General features: G+C 37.6%; 2 protein-coding genes across 3 annotated transcripts; one reads left to right on the top strand and one right to left on the bottom strand.

Moving 5' to 3' along the window:
• Positions 1-1,285: 1,285 nt before the first annotated feature.
• Positions 1,286-9,888, bottom strand: tatdn1 (TatD DNase domain containing 1). 2 transcript variants are annotated; one of them, XM_022220098.2, is made up of 12 exons: positions 9,765-9,888; positions 8,309-8,374; positions 7,648-7,697; positions 6,581-6,644; positions 6,219-6,362; positions 5,575-5,617; positions 5,139-5,224; positions 5,014-5,054; positions 4,556-4,632; positions 4,234-4,304; positions 1,635-1,761; positions 1,286-1,535 (listed from the first exon to the last, which is right to left on the bottom strand). In XM_022220098.2, the coding sequence occupies exons 1-12, from the start codon at positions 9,835-9,837 to the stop codon at positions 1,433-1,435; spliced, it is 945 nt and encodes a 314-aa protein (XP_022075790.2). In that variant the 5' UTR covers positions 9,838-9,888; the 3' UTR covers positions 1,286-1,432. The 2 variants fall into 2 exon arrangements, with proteins under 2 accessions (XP_022075790.2, XP_051811070.1); XM_051955110.1 differs by lacking the exon at positions 7,648-7,697 and having other exon boundaries at positions 9,765-9,833.
• Positions 9,889-10,066: 178 nt separating this feature from the next.
• ndufb9 (NADH:ubiquinone oxidoreductase subunit B9) lies at positions 10,067-16,822 on the top strand. Its single transcript, XM_022220097.2, has 4 exons — positions 10,067-10,210; positions 11,486-11,678; positions 12,435-12,548; positions 16,420-16,822. Exons 1-4 carry the CDS (start codon positions 10,122-10,124, stop codon positions 16,549-16,551), a joined length of 528 nt encoding a protein of 175 aa, XP_022075789.1. The 5' UTR covers positions 10,067-10,121; the 3' UTR covers positions 16,552-16,822.
• Positions 16,823-16,838: the final 16 nt, after the last annotated feature.

Here is a 16,838-nt window from a genome sequence, read left to right as displayed (position 1 = left end):
CTTTTTACATTTACATCTATTGTTTTACACAATTGTCTTTAAAAATGTAAAATAACATTTTGGTATGTAAAGTTTTACACAAAATCCCATAAAGACACATAAATACATTATAACACAATGGTGATCTGCATCCCGTGTTTGGGCATGATTGAAGTTTTTTCCCAGTAAAGAGGAGGGGTTTTTTTTTTTTTTTTGCTCCTTCTCATTGTTGATGAATGCTTGGTCAAGGGTATCACAAGGAAACTTTGGATGTTTTTGTTTCTCTTTTGAAATGTGTAAGATCTTCACCTTACCATGTGAAGTGCTATGTTATGAATGGATGCTACATGAAAAAAATTATATTGAATTGAACAAACTCAAACAGCCCATTATATCCCTTGACAATAGAGCCCCTTCACTCTACGTTGCTCACCCTGTGAGGATCTGGGCCTGCTGCCAGGAAATGGTGGTTACTATTGCAAGACGGACTTTGCGGTCTAAAAACACCGACTATTCTGTGTGCCCCACCATTTGACCGAAGCAACACAGTCCTGTTGGCTTACTCTGAATGCTGGCAGACTTGATCAGTCTCCATCTGGTGATATCTGTTTCATACCAGTCACTCTGAATCTTTACCTCAGAAAGGTGCTGCAGTTTAAACCTGGACCTTCCTTTGGATGTTTTTTTCAGACATGTCCACCTAGCAGACCCCAGGGTAGATCCACATCTCTCTAGAGTGACTACCTATCTAATAAGGCCTGGGAACACCCTGAGATCTACCAGGAGGAACTAGAAATGTTGCCAAAGAAAGGAGCCTCTGGAATTACCTGCTTACATAGCTGCCACCATGACCCTGGATAAGTGGAAGATAATAGACAGATGAACTATAAAGCCAAACTCAAATTTATGAAAATATGAATAATAAACAGTCTCTTCAAATAAACTCATTAATATTTCTGTTTTATTAGGTGATGCTAAAGTCCTTATAGGTAAATCTTGCCACTCAGCAGCCATTGTTGAACAGCCCTGAGTGTTTATTTTGGTGTAACAAGACCAGGATGCAGTTTAAATGAATGGAGAGAGCTGTAACTGCAATTTCAATGATCACCTGGACATGAAAACTGTATGTATAAAATCACCAGTCAAATCTGATTTAAAAAAAACTGCTTAAACATATTTTTTTAACATAACTTATGTCTTAACAGAGGTCAACTGTGCAAAACAGTATATGGGTTTTATTTACGAAACACAAAAATACAGAAAATGTTCAAATCAAGAAGAAAAAAAACAATAAAAATGTATTCTTTTATTACAGAATAAGACAGACTGGAAGATCTTTGACTTTTCAAAATTAGAAAGATTCACCCATGGACCAAGTATTCCAGTCACACACAAAAACACACACATTTACATAAAAGTAAACTAAAGGCATATCGGTCAGTGTCATTTGTCATCAGCTCGAGCTGAAGAACACTTTGATTGTGTTGTTGTAGATCGTGTTGGCCAGCTCCAGTGGATCCTCTTCCCTTGAAGCTGCCATCACCTCCAGAACTTGTCTGGAAGAGACAAAAGTACTTCAAGTTATTAAATGTCCCATGGATTTAAATATATTTGGCATAGCGTTAGTACACTTGCTTTTCCCTAAAGTTACTCACATGATGTGACAGGGCTCATTTCTGTCCTTCAGACAGTGTCCTGCCTCCCATTTCTTCTTTGTGGGAAACATAGTTTTAACATGTTTGGAGCCTGCGTGAGTGTTCTTCACACCACACCACGGCGCATCTGGAAAGGAATGCAAAGGCAGTATTAAATGATTTGAATTTCAAACCCACCGGTGGTTTGAAAGGGATATCGTTTTATCTTTAAAAAAACGCCGAAATGATACCACTTGCGAGACAGAAACTGTAAAAACAAAGAATCTATAGATTTTCCAATGCTATGTAAACATATTGTCTGTACTTTATGGTTCTGTCAGGTAAAATAAGCAAATATAAGCTTAATATTGTTATATTTTATCAGATATACACACGTGGACAAAATTGTTGGTACCCCTCAGTTAAAGAAGGAAAAACCCACAATTCTCACTGAAATCACTTGAAACTCACAAAAGTAACAATAAATAAAAATTTATTGAAAATTAAATAATCAAAATCAGCCATCACTTTTGAATTGTTGATTAACATAATTATTTAAAAAAACAAACTAATGAAATAGGGCTGGACAAAAATGATGGTACCCATAACTTAATATTTTGTTGCACAACCTTTTGAGGCAATCACTGCAATTAAACGATTTCTGTATTTGTCAATGAGCGTTCTGCAGCTGTCAACAGGTATTTTGGCCCACTCCTCATGAGCAAACAGCTCCAGTTGTCTCAGGTTTGATGGGTGTCTTCTCCAAATGGCATGTTTCAGCTCCTTCCACATATGTTGAATGGGATTCAGATCTGGGCTCATAGAAGGCCACTTTAGAATAGTCCAACGCTTTTCTCTCAGCCATTCTTGGGTGTTTTTGGCTGTGTGTTTTGGATCGTTGTCCTGTTGGAAGACCCATGACCTGCGACTGAGACCAAGCTTTCTGACACTAGGCAGCACATTTCTCTCCAGAATGCCTTGATAGTCTTCAGATTTCATCGTACCTTGCACACTTTCAAGACACCCTGTGCCAGATGCAGCAAAGCAGCCCCAAAACATTACTGAGCCTCCTCCATGTTTCACCGTAGGGACAGTGTTCTTTTCTTCGTATGCTTGGTTTTTGAGTCTATGAACATAGAGTTGATGTGCCTTACCAAAAAGCTCCAGTTTGGTCTCATCTGTCCAAAGGACATTCTCCCAGAAGCTTTGTGGCTTGTCAACATGCATTTTTGCAAATTCCAGTCTCGCTTTTTTATGAGTTTTTTTCAGCAGTGGTGTCCTCCTTGGTCGTCTCCCATGAAGTCCACTTTGGCTCCAACAACAACGAATGGTGCGATCTGACACTGATGTACCTTGGCCTTGGAGTTCACCTTTAATTTCTTTGGAGGTTGCTCTGGGCTCTTTGGATACAATTCCAACGATCCGTCTCTTCAATTTGTCATCAATTTTCCTCTTGCGGCCACGTCCAGGGAGGTTGGCTACTGTCCCGTGGGTCTTGAACTTCTGAATAATATGAGCCACTGTTGTCACAGGAACTTCAAGCTGTTTAGAGATGGTCTTATAGCCTTTACCTTTAAGATGTTTGTCTATAATTTTTTTTCCGATGTCCTGGGACAATTCTCTCCTTCGCTTTCTGTTGTCCATGTTCAGTGTGGTACACACCTTTTCACCAAACAGCAGGGTGACTACTTGTCTCCCTTTAAATAGGCAGACTGACTGATTATGAGTTTGGAAACACCTGTGATGTCAATTAAATGACACACCTGAGTTAATCATGTCACTCTGGTCAAATAGTTTTCAATCTTTTATAGAGGTACCATCATTTTTGTCCAGGCCTGTTTCATTAGTTTGTTTTTTTAAATAATTATGTTAATCAACAATTCAAAAGTAATGGCTGTTTTTGATTATTTAATTTTCAATAAATTTTTATTTATTGTTACTTTTGTGAGTTTCAAGTGATTTCAGTGAGAATTGTGGGTTTTTCCTTCTTTAACTGAGGGGTACCAACAATTTTGTCCACGTGTGTATGTCAAATATAAACCTGTATATAATATATAATATAATGTATGTAAACTGTGAGGACATAAGTGACTCAACTGTGACCGATAGTGACATGACAAAAATTCTGAGAGTTTTCAGGTGCACTGCAAGCTGTGTTTATACAGAACTGATAGGAGATGATAGAGAGAAAAATAAAACTACTGGATCAATAAAATAAATGTGGCAGAGATCAAAAACAATATACAGAGGAGCAAGTTGATGGAAGATACAATTAGAATGGTGAAACATCTTTGTAGTGTCCCACTGTTAGAAGGTATTTTTGCGTTCTCTGCTTCTTGCCATGGTTGTGCTGTTTACAGCGAGTAATGTGGCAGGAGCAAAAAACATCCAGGAACTGCTTAGAGTTTAGAGAGTTAATACTAAAGTACATTAAGGTGTTTCACGGGGGTGATATAGCCTCAATGAGAGTATAAAAACCAGTCTGTCATTAAAAACAATAACATCAGAGTTAATTAACTGGATCACCAGGAACACTTGCTTTTATGCAGTTAACATTCTGGTATTAAATCTCAGAGTCACATTTAGTGAAATATCATTTTCTAAAGTATCTGTAACTCACCCGTTTCTATCATCAGCCTTTCAGTGGGGACCGACTTCATCGCTTCGATATTGGCTTCCGTTTTCAAGGAACTGAAAAGTTGCACTATTGTTAACAGTTGCCATAAAAAAATGACTGCTTATGTTCAAAAGTAAGTTAGCTGTGACTCTACAATATGTAGAGACTAATAATTTTTGTATTTGTAGGAAGAAAATCTTTTCAAACTTTGCGACACTTGTGGGATGGTAAATGTAAAAAGCTCAGGTTTGTGCCAACACTGCTTGATCAGGACATTCCATATTCAAGGGTAAAAATCTCATATCCCATTTCAACATAATCTTACCATCCATTTATTCCAATGTAGAGGTCCAGATCAATGAGAGCTGCAGCGTCTTCGGCTGTCCCATCAAAAGAGTGGACCTGAGAGAAAAAATAAAGGAAATCAGCTGCATCTTGATTTGATTTCTGTTCAGGTATTTATAGCTGTTTAATCTCTGTACTCACTGGTCTTTCAAATGCTAAAGCAGTGTTTTACCAACAGGTGTTTAATAAACGAAGATCAGGCTTTTAGGTTCTTATTCTGCTGGTTTTACATGTAGTTAGTCTTTGGAACAGTAGGCATTTTTTGTTCTGGTCACATTTTTACTCAAGCAAAGCTCTTTCTATGGTTTTGCATACTCCAGCTTTAACTAAAAAAAAAAAATTTTGGTTAGCATAAAATGGGAAGTGCATGATTTTCTTACTTATATTTTGTATTCAATGGAGAATTTTAAACTCCAGCATACAAAGAGATATGCTCACCACTCCGCCAACACATCGGTCTCGATTTCTCTTCATGATGTCTGTGAAAATGGAGACAAAGAGACAGTCAAATGTCTAAAAACCTCTTTTATGAAGAAGACAGAGTCTTTGTAGCACAAACCTACCGATGAACTCCTGATGTGAGTTTCTGCAGTGGAGGAACATGGGCAGCTTGGTTTCCTCTGCCAGGTCAAACTGCTTCTCAAAGTATCTGAGACAAACCAGAGAGACGGAACAGAGTGAGGGGGAGAAAAGAATTAATGATAAAGGAGGGCAGAAGAATTATAAACCAAAAAACATGGGAAAAATACAGGTCCAGGTACCTGAAGTGGGTTTGAAAAGTAAACAGTCTTTATTGTGGTGGACAAGAGATATAACAAAAAAAACACACCAACATGTGTTGCTTGAACTTTCTTTGGGCTGGTTGGTATCTATTGATTACCAGCTGCTTGCTAATAGAACTTCAAAGGTGAGTCAATGTTTGTTTCAGCTGCCATCAGTGTGAAAATGTCAAATCACTTATTGCAGTTTGGAATACTTAGTAGAATTACACAAACTTACTTGAGTTGAGTATCTTTTGGGCAAAATTCCAACCTGTCAAAATCTGGAACAAGAACAAAAGATATTACAAGATGTTCATTTCTTGAACAATGGAAATATTTCTTTTTACTGTCGAATATTTAGAATTTTTTTAGAATGTAGAGTCTTAAAATCCACCAACTAGTTTGAAAGGCATGCTGTGTTTTTCCAAAGAAATCATCAAAAATCCATAATTTATCAGAGCCAGAAACTGTAAAACCAAAAAATCTAAGTCCAGCTTTGAACTTTCTAATGGCTCACACACTGTGAAATACTGTTCCTTAAGAAATAGGAGACACCAATGGAAACAAACTAAAAATGTAAGAAGTGAAATATGGTATGTAGATTCACCATTTTTGTCCAGCATTCAGGTTTTCAATTTTTATACAATGAATAATCAAAGGAAATATATTTTCATTTTTTTAAATCATTTTTGCCATTACAACTGTGTCATATTACAAACAAAACATTTTTGAGTTCTTTCTACTTCTAGTCCTGGTTGTTCTGTTCCCATAGAGGTGCAGGACTTTGTATTGCCCTAAAAAATGAGCCCACAGGAGCAAAAACACCTAGAGACTGTTTGGGGTTCAGAGGGTTGAAAATGATTTTCTGTTTTATCCACACACCTAATCCACACTCTCCAACAGCCACCACCTTCGATTTGTGTGCTGCTGCCAGATCCATCAGCCCTGAGAAGTACTGAGATTCTCCATTCTGCTCAAACTCACTGCAGCGGGTGGGATGGCAGCCAACTGTGCAGTAGAACTCATCTGAAATAAAAGACACCTTTTCAAGATAAAACAACACTGGTGGAAGAAACAGGTAGGTTTGGCTGCTTAGAAATAAACAAACAGAACAACACAAAATAACATCACACATATATAACTGTTTACGTGTGTAAAGAACATACAAAAGTAATCAGAAAAGGCCACCAAAATCAACCACAAATCATAGAAACATGTGTGCCTTAGCACGTTTCTATCATCACCTCTGGTCTCTGCTAGCTTCAGGGCTTCCTTGCTGTCTTCGAGGTTTCCTCCTGTGATCATGAACTGCAACAAAAATAACAGGAATCACATCAATTACAACAACCAAACACCTTTTAAAATAACTTTTTTCAGTCAACAAAACAGAGTCTACAGTCATACAAGCAAATCTAAGAGGCTATTCACACAGAGATTTAAGTTAAGGTTGACATCAGCACGCTAACACACTCAGAGACAACGCTAACATATCGCTATTTAGCAGGTATAATGTTAAAATGAGGATTAGCATGGTAGCATTAGCAACACACATGAAGTACAGCTGAGGCTTAGGGAATGTCATTAATCATCATTGTGGTGTTTAGTCATTAAATAAAGCTCAACTAAAATTTTAATCCAACAATGGAAACAAATATAAAGTCAGATGATCACTAAAGTCCGTCTCAACCAAAACCAATTTCAATATTGTTGTCAGGGACTCATAGAGGATTCAACCTCTAAGGACAATGGAGGGAAAACACTTGTCATAATGAAGTGAAGTTAAAAAAAAAAAGCGTAACTAAAAAAAATCATGTATAAATATTATGAAGACTAATCACAGCAATTAGTCAATTTATTAATATTATTGGCTGATAATAATCTATCGCTGATGGGTATCAGCATACATGTTGTCTGATATCGTTTTTGCTTGTTTTACAAAAAGAAGACGCTTCAAATATGCAGAAATGACGTCATTACACAGTTTGCATCCAACTCTATTGTTTACAATGCTCTCATCACTGTCTGCAGCACATGTAGCAGAGCCTTAATCACAACTGGACAAATGATGTTTCAGAAAAAAGCAGTGCCTAGTTGCTAAATAATACGTGAAATGCAAACGTTGCTGCTCTAGTACCAGTGACTGAGAAGAAAGCGGATAAAAAGCGAGCGCTGAGGCGACTTTAATACCTCGGTCAGATCCTCAGTGCGTATGTGTGCGAGTGTGAGAGTGTAAATATAAATATCGAAGTGTGCTGACGAAGTTTTTGTTCCCTTTTTCTGACTCTTTTTTAAATGCCTGTTGTATCATTACCTTCTCGACTCCGATTTGCAGAGCTCTGTCGATGATCTGACAGAAGTCATCTGTCAGGAAAACAAAAATGAGTTTCACCCTATAGAGCCCACCGCTAGGACTGCGTATTCATTTTTGATTGGCGGTAGATTTGAAACCAGAAAAGATAGATGGATCAATCTTTTTGCATATAAAATCTGGGGAGTTAGACTAAAATTTCATATAATCACCATGTCTCAGAGAGCTTTTTTGTTGCAGTGATGGATTTGTAAAAAATACACAATAAAGCGCACATAACAAAAATATTTATAAACAAGACTACAGGATATTGTTCTTTTTCTTTTATTTTTTACAAATTTGAGGGATACAGCTATGCAATCTCTGCATTTTGAAATATATGTGAAAAAAACTAAATGATTTTCATTTTTTTTAGATTTATTGCACTTCTAAGCAATTTATTGTAGCAGTGAAGACTTAAGTCAATACATTTTATTGAAACTTGGGATACAAGGGTCATATTGATGTAAAGCAAATGTAAAGCAAAAAAAATACTCTAAAAATTGCACTATAGTATGTAAAAATGTAAGAATATGTCCTTGCAGACTTGCACAATGGTAGGTCTTAAAGAGTTAAATCTTAATGGTTCACAAGTCAAAATTACAGTAGGGAGTTCGTTGCTCACCGTCATGTTTTTGTTTCCCCCTGTAGAGGCCTCTGAACATCGGATCTGTCAGGTTCACACCGATATCTGAACATAAAGAGGTAGGAATTTATCAGTACAGCAATATGTCACCAAGAGAACCAACCTGTATCTCTGCTGATACAGTATTGTGTTACGAGTACCATGGTACACAAAGTGGCATAAGAGGATGGTATAGTACATTCTGTGGTGAGTGACTCTGTAGCTACAATGTCAACGCACTGATGAACCCTATTGTTTACTACCTTGATTCCTGCATGTAAATTAAAAAAAACTTGTACCCAGAATGATGAAATTAAACAGATATTTAAGAGCACCATTTGGATTATCACAACATATCTTTAGGATTAAAAAATAGTTCAGATTTGACCAAAGCTTTAAGGATATTTCACACTTAATGAATAGATTATTTCTGTATTATATTAACAATAAGTAGAAGACATATCAGTTGTAACATGTGTTTTATATAGAATTTCAAAATGCAGTACTCAATTTAACTTATAAGATAAAAAAACAGACCTTTCTATAGTTTATTCTTTCAGTTTTAGAGCTTCAGAAAAACTCTGTAAGTACACTTTTTTATTCTTTCTTTGCAAATTTCAGCAAATACACTTATTATTACATACTATATGTGTTATTTTAATTCCATCCAGCATCAGTTAAAGCTATGTCATATTACTCTTACCATAGTTTTAGTCACAAGTATAAAGATAAATCAATTTGAAACAGCAAGACTCAAAGGATTATATTCTTTGATGGGAAACTCTGAGGGGATCATATTAATCAAACTCATCATTATTATGTAGTGCTTTTAAAGCAATAAGCATCAAACCTAAGTGTTTTCCAGTAGAGAAAAAGGATTGGCATCACAAATGTACCTAACAAGTTTAAATATTTTATGTTAAGAACCCACAGTATGATTTATGACGTGAATTTACGTGAGTATTGTAAATTAAATAAATAAAGGTTTAATCTAAAAGGGCTAAAATACATAAAATATTAATTTATCTGAATAAGTTCTATTGTGAAGCTAAAACCCCACAATATTATTATTATTATGGAAATTAACCTGACACTTTGTAATATTAAAGGCATACACGGAAAACCTCAAGAAATCCAAATATTCTCTATGAGAGCATACCGTCATTTTCATAGAGAAGATCGAGCACTTGTTTCAGAGAAAGGGTTCGTGATTCCGCTACAGCTGCAGTGTAATATAATCTGTGTTTAGGAATAGAGAATTAGTGTACTGTCTCCCTGCACAGCTGCAAAGCTCTGTGACTGCTGTGTTGTCATTTTCAACTGGGCTAACTCATTAGCTCCCATGCTAACTAAACATGCAGACTCGTCGGTTTAAAAGAAACAAAAGCAAATCATGAGTCAGTGTATTCTACGTTCTTGTTATGCTTTATATAGCCATAAAATACAGGGGTCTTACCAATGAATCTGAGCTGTGCCATGGTGTTAACGCTCCTGAAAAGAACCACACATGCAGCTCTCACCAATACCATAATGCTACAATACTATAATGTCTATAGCAGAGGGAAATCACGTTGCTGAAATAGTTATGTTTTGGCTACTTCTTGAATTTTACTCAAATATTACAGATTACATTGAAGGCAAATTAATTGTAAATAATTATTTTAACACTTAAAATACTCACAATTATTTTATATTGAAAAAATATGAATTGTGTTTGCGCGTCTTTTAGTATTTACGGTCTTGACGTCCAAACGCCACAAAGTCCCAGAATCCTCCGCGGTGCCCGACGAGAAGGTGACAGGGGACGGCGAAAATGGCCTCCGCCTATCTCACTCACCAGCAGAAAGTGCTGCGGTTATACAAGAAATCACTGAGACATCTCGAGTCTTGGTGTATTTTTAGGTAAGAATAGATTCTTTTGTTTAAGTGCAAGGCGGAGTAGTTTAAATTAATAGTTTTGGCTGCTGTAGTGCAGTTTGTTCGCTGTGCTGCTAAGCTAACAGCTAGACTAGCTGCTAGCCGCTGCTAGCCAGGGTCACTCATTGTAGTCACAGTCCATCTACGAAATTATTATTTCTGTTTTGTCCATATACCTGTCATTCAAAGACGAATTTAAACCTAATCTTGATTAATTGTATTATTTTCATTTTACATCGTATTTTGGCCGGAAATTTGTTCATATCGCAGATATTTACATGGCGCCAGCTAGCGTCAAAGTTAGCAAATACTCAGCATAGAGCAACACACTAAACTTGACTCTCACTCAGGGACATGAACATAACAAGTGGCTACACAGATTTTTTTTTTCAACACAATGCTAAGTTTAGTTAGGCAATGGAGGTAGCTGTCTAGCTGACAAGTCAAAGCTCTGTGGAAACTGTAAAGCTGAGAGACAAGTACTGGATTACTGTGTTTTCATGTCGCCTGTTGTGTTTCAGTGCAAACTAAACATCTGTTTGCGCCTCCACTGTATTTTGTGCTCACACATTTTGTTTTTGAATACAACTTAATTCCTTGTAAAACTGTTGTCGTTTACATATTTTTCTGTTTCTGTTGTCAGACAGTGGAACGTATGAAATAGAGACTACAATACAGCCTAGTAATGTGTAAACTAGTTTCTGACCAAGTAATATTTCAAATGAACTAAATAACTGTTTTAGATCTTTGAGGTTGATTTTTATCTTTGCATTTCTAGCATAATCCCAAAATGGCAAAAGCCTTGTTTTGTCCATGACCCAGAGATATTCAATTTGCTGTTTTAGAAGAGGAAGGAAACCATTAAATATTCAAACTTATGAGGCTGTAATTTTAGTTTTTCATTTTTTTTGTATGGAGAAACTTATTATGAAACAGTTAACAATTAAGCTAAACCAAGCTCTAGTCTTTTGTTACTTACCTGTTACCATTGCAGATTCATGTTATAAACCGTTAATAAGTCAATATTTGCTGGATAATTTGTTGAATGTGCTGTGTTTTTCCTCTATTTTCTGACTTTTTCTAATCAATTAATCATCAATGAAAGCAATTACATGCTGTCCTTATTAACTATCATGTTGCTGTTTGAAAGATTTTCGTAGTTGTACTGTATCTGTGGTTACAGGAGATGTGTTATTTTCCTCAACACTGTCAGTGGTCTGATTTAAGAAGTCAAACTTTTGTGATGTTTTCCCATTATAGAGATAAATACCGTTTTTACGCCTGCCTGCTGCGGGCTCGCTTCGATGAGAACAAGGGTGAGAAGGACATGGTGAAAGCCACCATGATGCTGAAGTCAGGAGAGGAAGAGTTCTGGGCCAACCAACATCCTCAGCCCTACATCTTCCCCGACTCTCCTGGAGGGACTTCCTACGAGAGATATGAGTGCTACAAGGTGAAGCCATGAAATCATTTCTCTCTGGTTGTAATTTTCTTGTGATTAAATTATTTTATTTCTTTTTAGGAAAAAAGATTTGCACAATTCAAAACAGTTTTTTTTTTAAATTTAATAGTTAAATTTGTTGATTTGAGATATTCTCTGTAACAACAATATATTTTGGATGTGAATAGAAAGCCTTTATTATCATTGTACACAGGTATACAGCGAAATTGTATGTGGCTTTGCAAGGCTACATTAAAGCGGTGTCTCTGTAATTGAATGAAATATTTTTTTTATTAACACTGAATAACTGGGCTTTCTTTTTTTTACTGCAATATCAAGTCTTAAACCTCCACATTTACTGTTCTGTGCAGTTTTGTAAAATTATAATGCCATAAATCTAAAAAAAGAAGAAATGAAATGTCATTTCTTTGATTTCTTTGTTGACAAAAGCTGATTAAAACTGGTGTCAACATTTTTTAAGTGCCTGCTGTTGTTGCCAATACTGGAAGTAATGGTGACTCTACATACTACAGTTTATTTACTGTGTGGTTCTGATTAAATGTCATTAGCAGTTGAAAGACTCTTGTCAATAAGTTCAACATCTGAAAAAAAATTCAGTTTTTACCCTTTCTGCCTGATAAATGATGTAATTCTGAGTCTTATTTGTTTAGTTAATTTTTAGACATCATGCCTTTGAAATTCACCAGCAGTGCTGATAGTCCTACCATTGCACTACAATGTTTTCTTATCTCTGCTTTGCTCCTGTAGGTCCCAGAGTGGGTGCTGGACCACTGGCACCCCTCAGAGAAGGCCATGTATCCTGACTACTTCTCCAAGAGGGAGCAATGGAAGAAACTGAGAATGCAGAGCTGGGAGAAGGAGGTGGGAAGCACTGCATACTGCAACATTATTTTGCGTAACACCAGGTCATGTCACCTTTGCTATGATCTGTGATTCTGTTTAAACGGGTCAGGATGTGTCTACGCTAGTGTAGGGCTGGGCAATAAATCGAATTAATTTGATTATTCGCCTTTTTAAAACCTGACGATTTGAAAATTTGCCAAATCGTAAAATCGAGGCAAGCTTAAACATATAAAAATACAGATTCTTCTTCTGCCTTTCACCACTTGTGCACTGGCGTTTGCTTCCACCTCTCATCTCCTTCCGCCAAAACATTCACACTCCCCATCACGAACAGAACAGCAGACGAAGAGTTGGTCGCGAGAAAAGGGCCTCATGTTACATCAATTATATGGAAGTGGTTCGGCTTTGACAAGACTGACACAGAGCAAACTACAGTCATGTGCAAGGTTTGCAAAAGTAATGTGAAAACGAAGAGTAGCAGCACAATTAACCTCTTTCAGCACCTCCGGCAGAGGCATCCTAAAGAATGGGAAGAGTGCTCACAGCTACGGGAGTGCGGCATGGCTAGCACTAGCCATAGCAAACAGAATGCAAAGAACCAAAAAAAATTGATTAAAATCGTAATCATCCAAGATGACTCATATGGCCATATTGTCCAGCCCTACACTAGTGTGAGTGGATCATCCAGTAATCACAGGAATGTAGTTTTGATCACAGCTCCTCACTTACAGTGGAATAGCTGGTACCGGTTAAATCCATTAGGTGGCACAAGAGTTTAATTGTTGGACTGTGAACCTGTCAAGTTTCTTGCTTCCTCTTCATGTCATGGAAAGTATGTACCTCATGTAGAATGCCATTTCATACTTCAAACACTTCAGAACTTTGGATCCCCGTCACCACAAAAATGGCTCCTAATTGTTTGCATATAATGTGTACCTACAGATTTCTTACTTGTAGTGCTGCAGTTAAGTACATAGCGTTGATTGGAGTGAACATTTCTGACAGTTGAAGAAAAACTTGTCACTTTCCTATTTTGCAAGAAACAGAATTTCATGAGGAAGTTATTGAATAAAATGTATTATGCTTTGCTTTCTTTAAAATCTCTGAACCCACAGAAAGAAGCTTCAGTCTACTTTAGGATAAAATATACTGTTACAGAAACATCTTCATTTAGAAAACAAACTTATTGAGAAGATTTTTTTAACCCAAACAGCAGGTTGTTCTTCAGCCCTCTAAGCTAGGTGTTTTGTTTCTGTTTTTTTTTTGGTCCTGTGACATTTTTACTCATTTGGGGTTCATTTCAATTCAGTTCAGATAACTTAATTTTTCCCCAAAGAGCAATTTAAAAAGGGCATACAAACAACTTAAGTAAAAGACAAGCAAGCAGGACACACATCCATCCATCCATTTTCCTCCGCTTATCCGGGGCCGGGTCGCGGGGGCAGCAGGCGAAACAGGTCGTTCCAGACGTCCCTCCCCCCGGCGACGCTTTCCAGCTCTTCCTGGGGGATCCCGAGGCGTTCCCAGGCCAGACGAGATATATAATCTCTCCAGCGAGTTCTGGGTCTGCCCCGGGGTCTCCTCCCAGACGGACGTGCTCGGAAAACCTCCAGAGGAAGTCTCCCTGGAGTGTGATGGAATAAAACCAACGTTTTTCAATGCAATATAAAGTCCAACACCTGCCCAGCACAACCATGACTAGCTGCAGGGAGAACTCAAAAATGTCTTTTAGCATAACACTATTATAATTCTATAACTCAGAAAAAAATGTAAATTGTGAAGACATCCTGCAGTTCAGCTGAAAAGTCCTTTAGTTATGTCACGGCATTCTGAATCAGTCACTAAGGGCTTTAAGGTTCTACAGGGGAGTGCTGATTTTTAATTTTTTAGATTTATAGAATCTGGTGCAAATTCTTTATTTTTTTAAAAGTCTTTAAATGAGACATGTAGAAAAAGGTAATTTTCATAAAATACCATGGTTTAAGCTCAACTTTTGTTAAAGTTTGAGATTGAATGGCATGTCACAATGTTAAAATTTAAACCCTTTATTCAATTTTTACAGTTTGTGCCTAACAAATGGTGACTTTTTGTAAAGACAACATGCCTGGTTTTGCAGTTCAGAGGGTTAAATGTGATGATATACACACGTGGACAAAATTGTTGGTACCCCTCAGTTAAAGAAGGAAAAACCCACAATTCTCACTGAAATCACTTGAAACTCACAAAAGTAACAATAAATAAAAATTTATTGAAAATTAAATAATCAAAATCAGCCATCACTTTTGAATTGTTGATTAACATAATTATTTAAAAAAACAAACTAATGAAATAGGGCTGGACAAAAATGATGGTACCAATAACTTAATATTTTGTTGCACAACCTTTTGAGGCAATCACTGCAATTAAACGATTTCTGTATTTGTCAATGAGCGTTCTGCAGCTGTCAACAGGTATTTTGGCCCACTCCTCATGAGCAAACAGCTCCAGTTGTCTCAGGTTTGATGGGTGTCTTCTCCAAATGGCATGTTTCAGCTCCTTCCACATATGTTCAATGGGATTCCGATCTGGGCTCATAGAAGGCCACTTTAGAATAGTCCAACGCTTTTCTCTCAGCCATTCTTGGGTGTTTTTGGCTGTGTGTTTTGGATGGTTGTCCTGTTGGAAGACCCATGACCTGCGACTGAGACCAAGCTTTCTGACACTAGGCAGCACATTTCTCTCCAGAATGCCTTGATAGTCTTCAGATTTCATCGTACCTTGCACACTTTCAAGACACCCTGTGCCAGATGCAGCAAAGCAGCCCCAAAACATTACTGAGCCTCCTCCATGTTTCACCGTAGGGACAGTGTTCTTTTCTTCGTATGCTTGCTTTTTGAGTCTATGAACATAGAGTTGATGTGCCTTACCAAAAAGCTCCAGTTTGGTCTCATCTGTCCAAAGGACATTCTCCCAGAAGCTTTGTGGCTTGTCAACATGCATTTTTGCAAATTCCAGTCTGGCTTTTATATGAGTTTTTTTCAGCAGTGGTGTCCTCCTTGGTCGTCTCCCATGAAGTCCACTTTGGCTCAAACAACGACGAATGGTGCGATCTGACACTGATGTACCTTGGCCTTGGAGTTCACCTTTAATTTCTTTGGAGGTTGCTCTGGGCTCTTTGGATACAATTCCAATGATCCGTCTCTTCAATTTGTCATCAATTTTCCTCTTGCGGCCACGTCCAGGGAGGTTGGCTACTGTCCCGTGGGTCTTGAACTTCTGAATAATATGAGCCACTGTTGTCACAGGAACTTCAAGCTGTTTAGAGATGGTCTTATAGCCTTTACCTTTAAGATGTTTGTCTATAATTTTTTTTCGGATGTCCTGGGACAATTCTCTCCTTCGCTTTCTGTTGTCCATGTTCAGTGTGGTACACACCTTTTCACCAAACAGCAGGGTGACTACTTGTCTCCCTTTAAATAGGCAGACTGACTGATTATGAGTTTGGAAACACCTGTGATGTCAATTAAATGACACACCTGAGTTAATCATGTCACTCTGGTCAAATAGTTTTCAATCTTTCATAGAGGTACCATCATTTTTGTCCAGGCCTGTTTCATTAGTTTGTTTTTTTAAATAATTATGTTAATCAACAATTCAAAAGTAATGGCTGATTTTGATTATTTAATTTTCAATAAATTTTTATTTATTGTTACTTTTGTGAGTTTCAAGTGATTTTAGTGAGAATTGTGGGTTTTTCCTTCTTTAACTGAGGGGTACCAACAATTTTGTCCACGTGTGTATTTGCTGAAAAGTCTTTCAAACTGTAAAATGGCACAAAAAAGACAATCAAGCTCTTCTACAAATGTACTGTTATGGAAGTCAATCTTTCTCTCCTTCTTTGTACTTTCAGGTTGCCCAGCTGGAGGCCGAGACTCCAGCCGGAGGCCCCAAGACCGAAGCCCTTCCTCCGGCCCGCAAGGAGGGCGACCTCCCCCCTCTGTGGTGGCAGTTCGTCACCCGTCCCAGGGAGCGTCCCACATAAGCACCCTGCCTCTCCTGGGGTTCAGTCATTCCCGCAGTCTGATGGGAAACTGTCCCGACCACAACAACAGCATGAAGACCTGCTGACCTCTAATTACCATCCGTCTTTACCGAGTCCTTCACCTGTGCAGGCTGCATGACGGAGAAACCAAACAGTCTGAGTTCCACACAGTGACTCTTCAGATTTCGGTGATGAGTGACTTTGAGAAGTCCTGTAGATGTACAACTTAATACCTGTAACTGTTAAATAAATAAATGTGTGATGAAAACTGTGCGTTTGCAGGTTAA

Source organism: Acanthochromis polyacanthus, chromosome 11, assembly GCF_021347895.1.
Source record: "Acanthochromis polyacanthus isolate Apoly-LR-REF ecotype Palm Island chromosome 11, KAUST_Apoly_ChrSc, whole genome shotgun sequence".
Taxonomy (NCBI): domain Eukaryota; kingdom Metazoa; phylum Chordata; class Actinopteri; family Pomacentridae; genus Acanthochromis; species Acanthochromis polyacanthus.
Note: the sequence above shows the minus strand (reverse complement) of the source record. Positions and strands in the feature narration are given on the sequence as shown.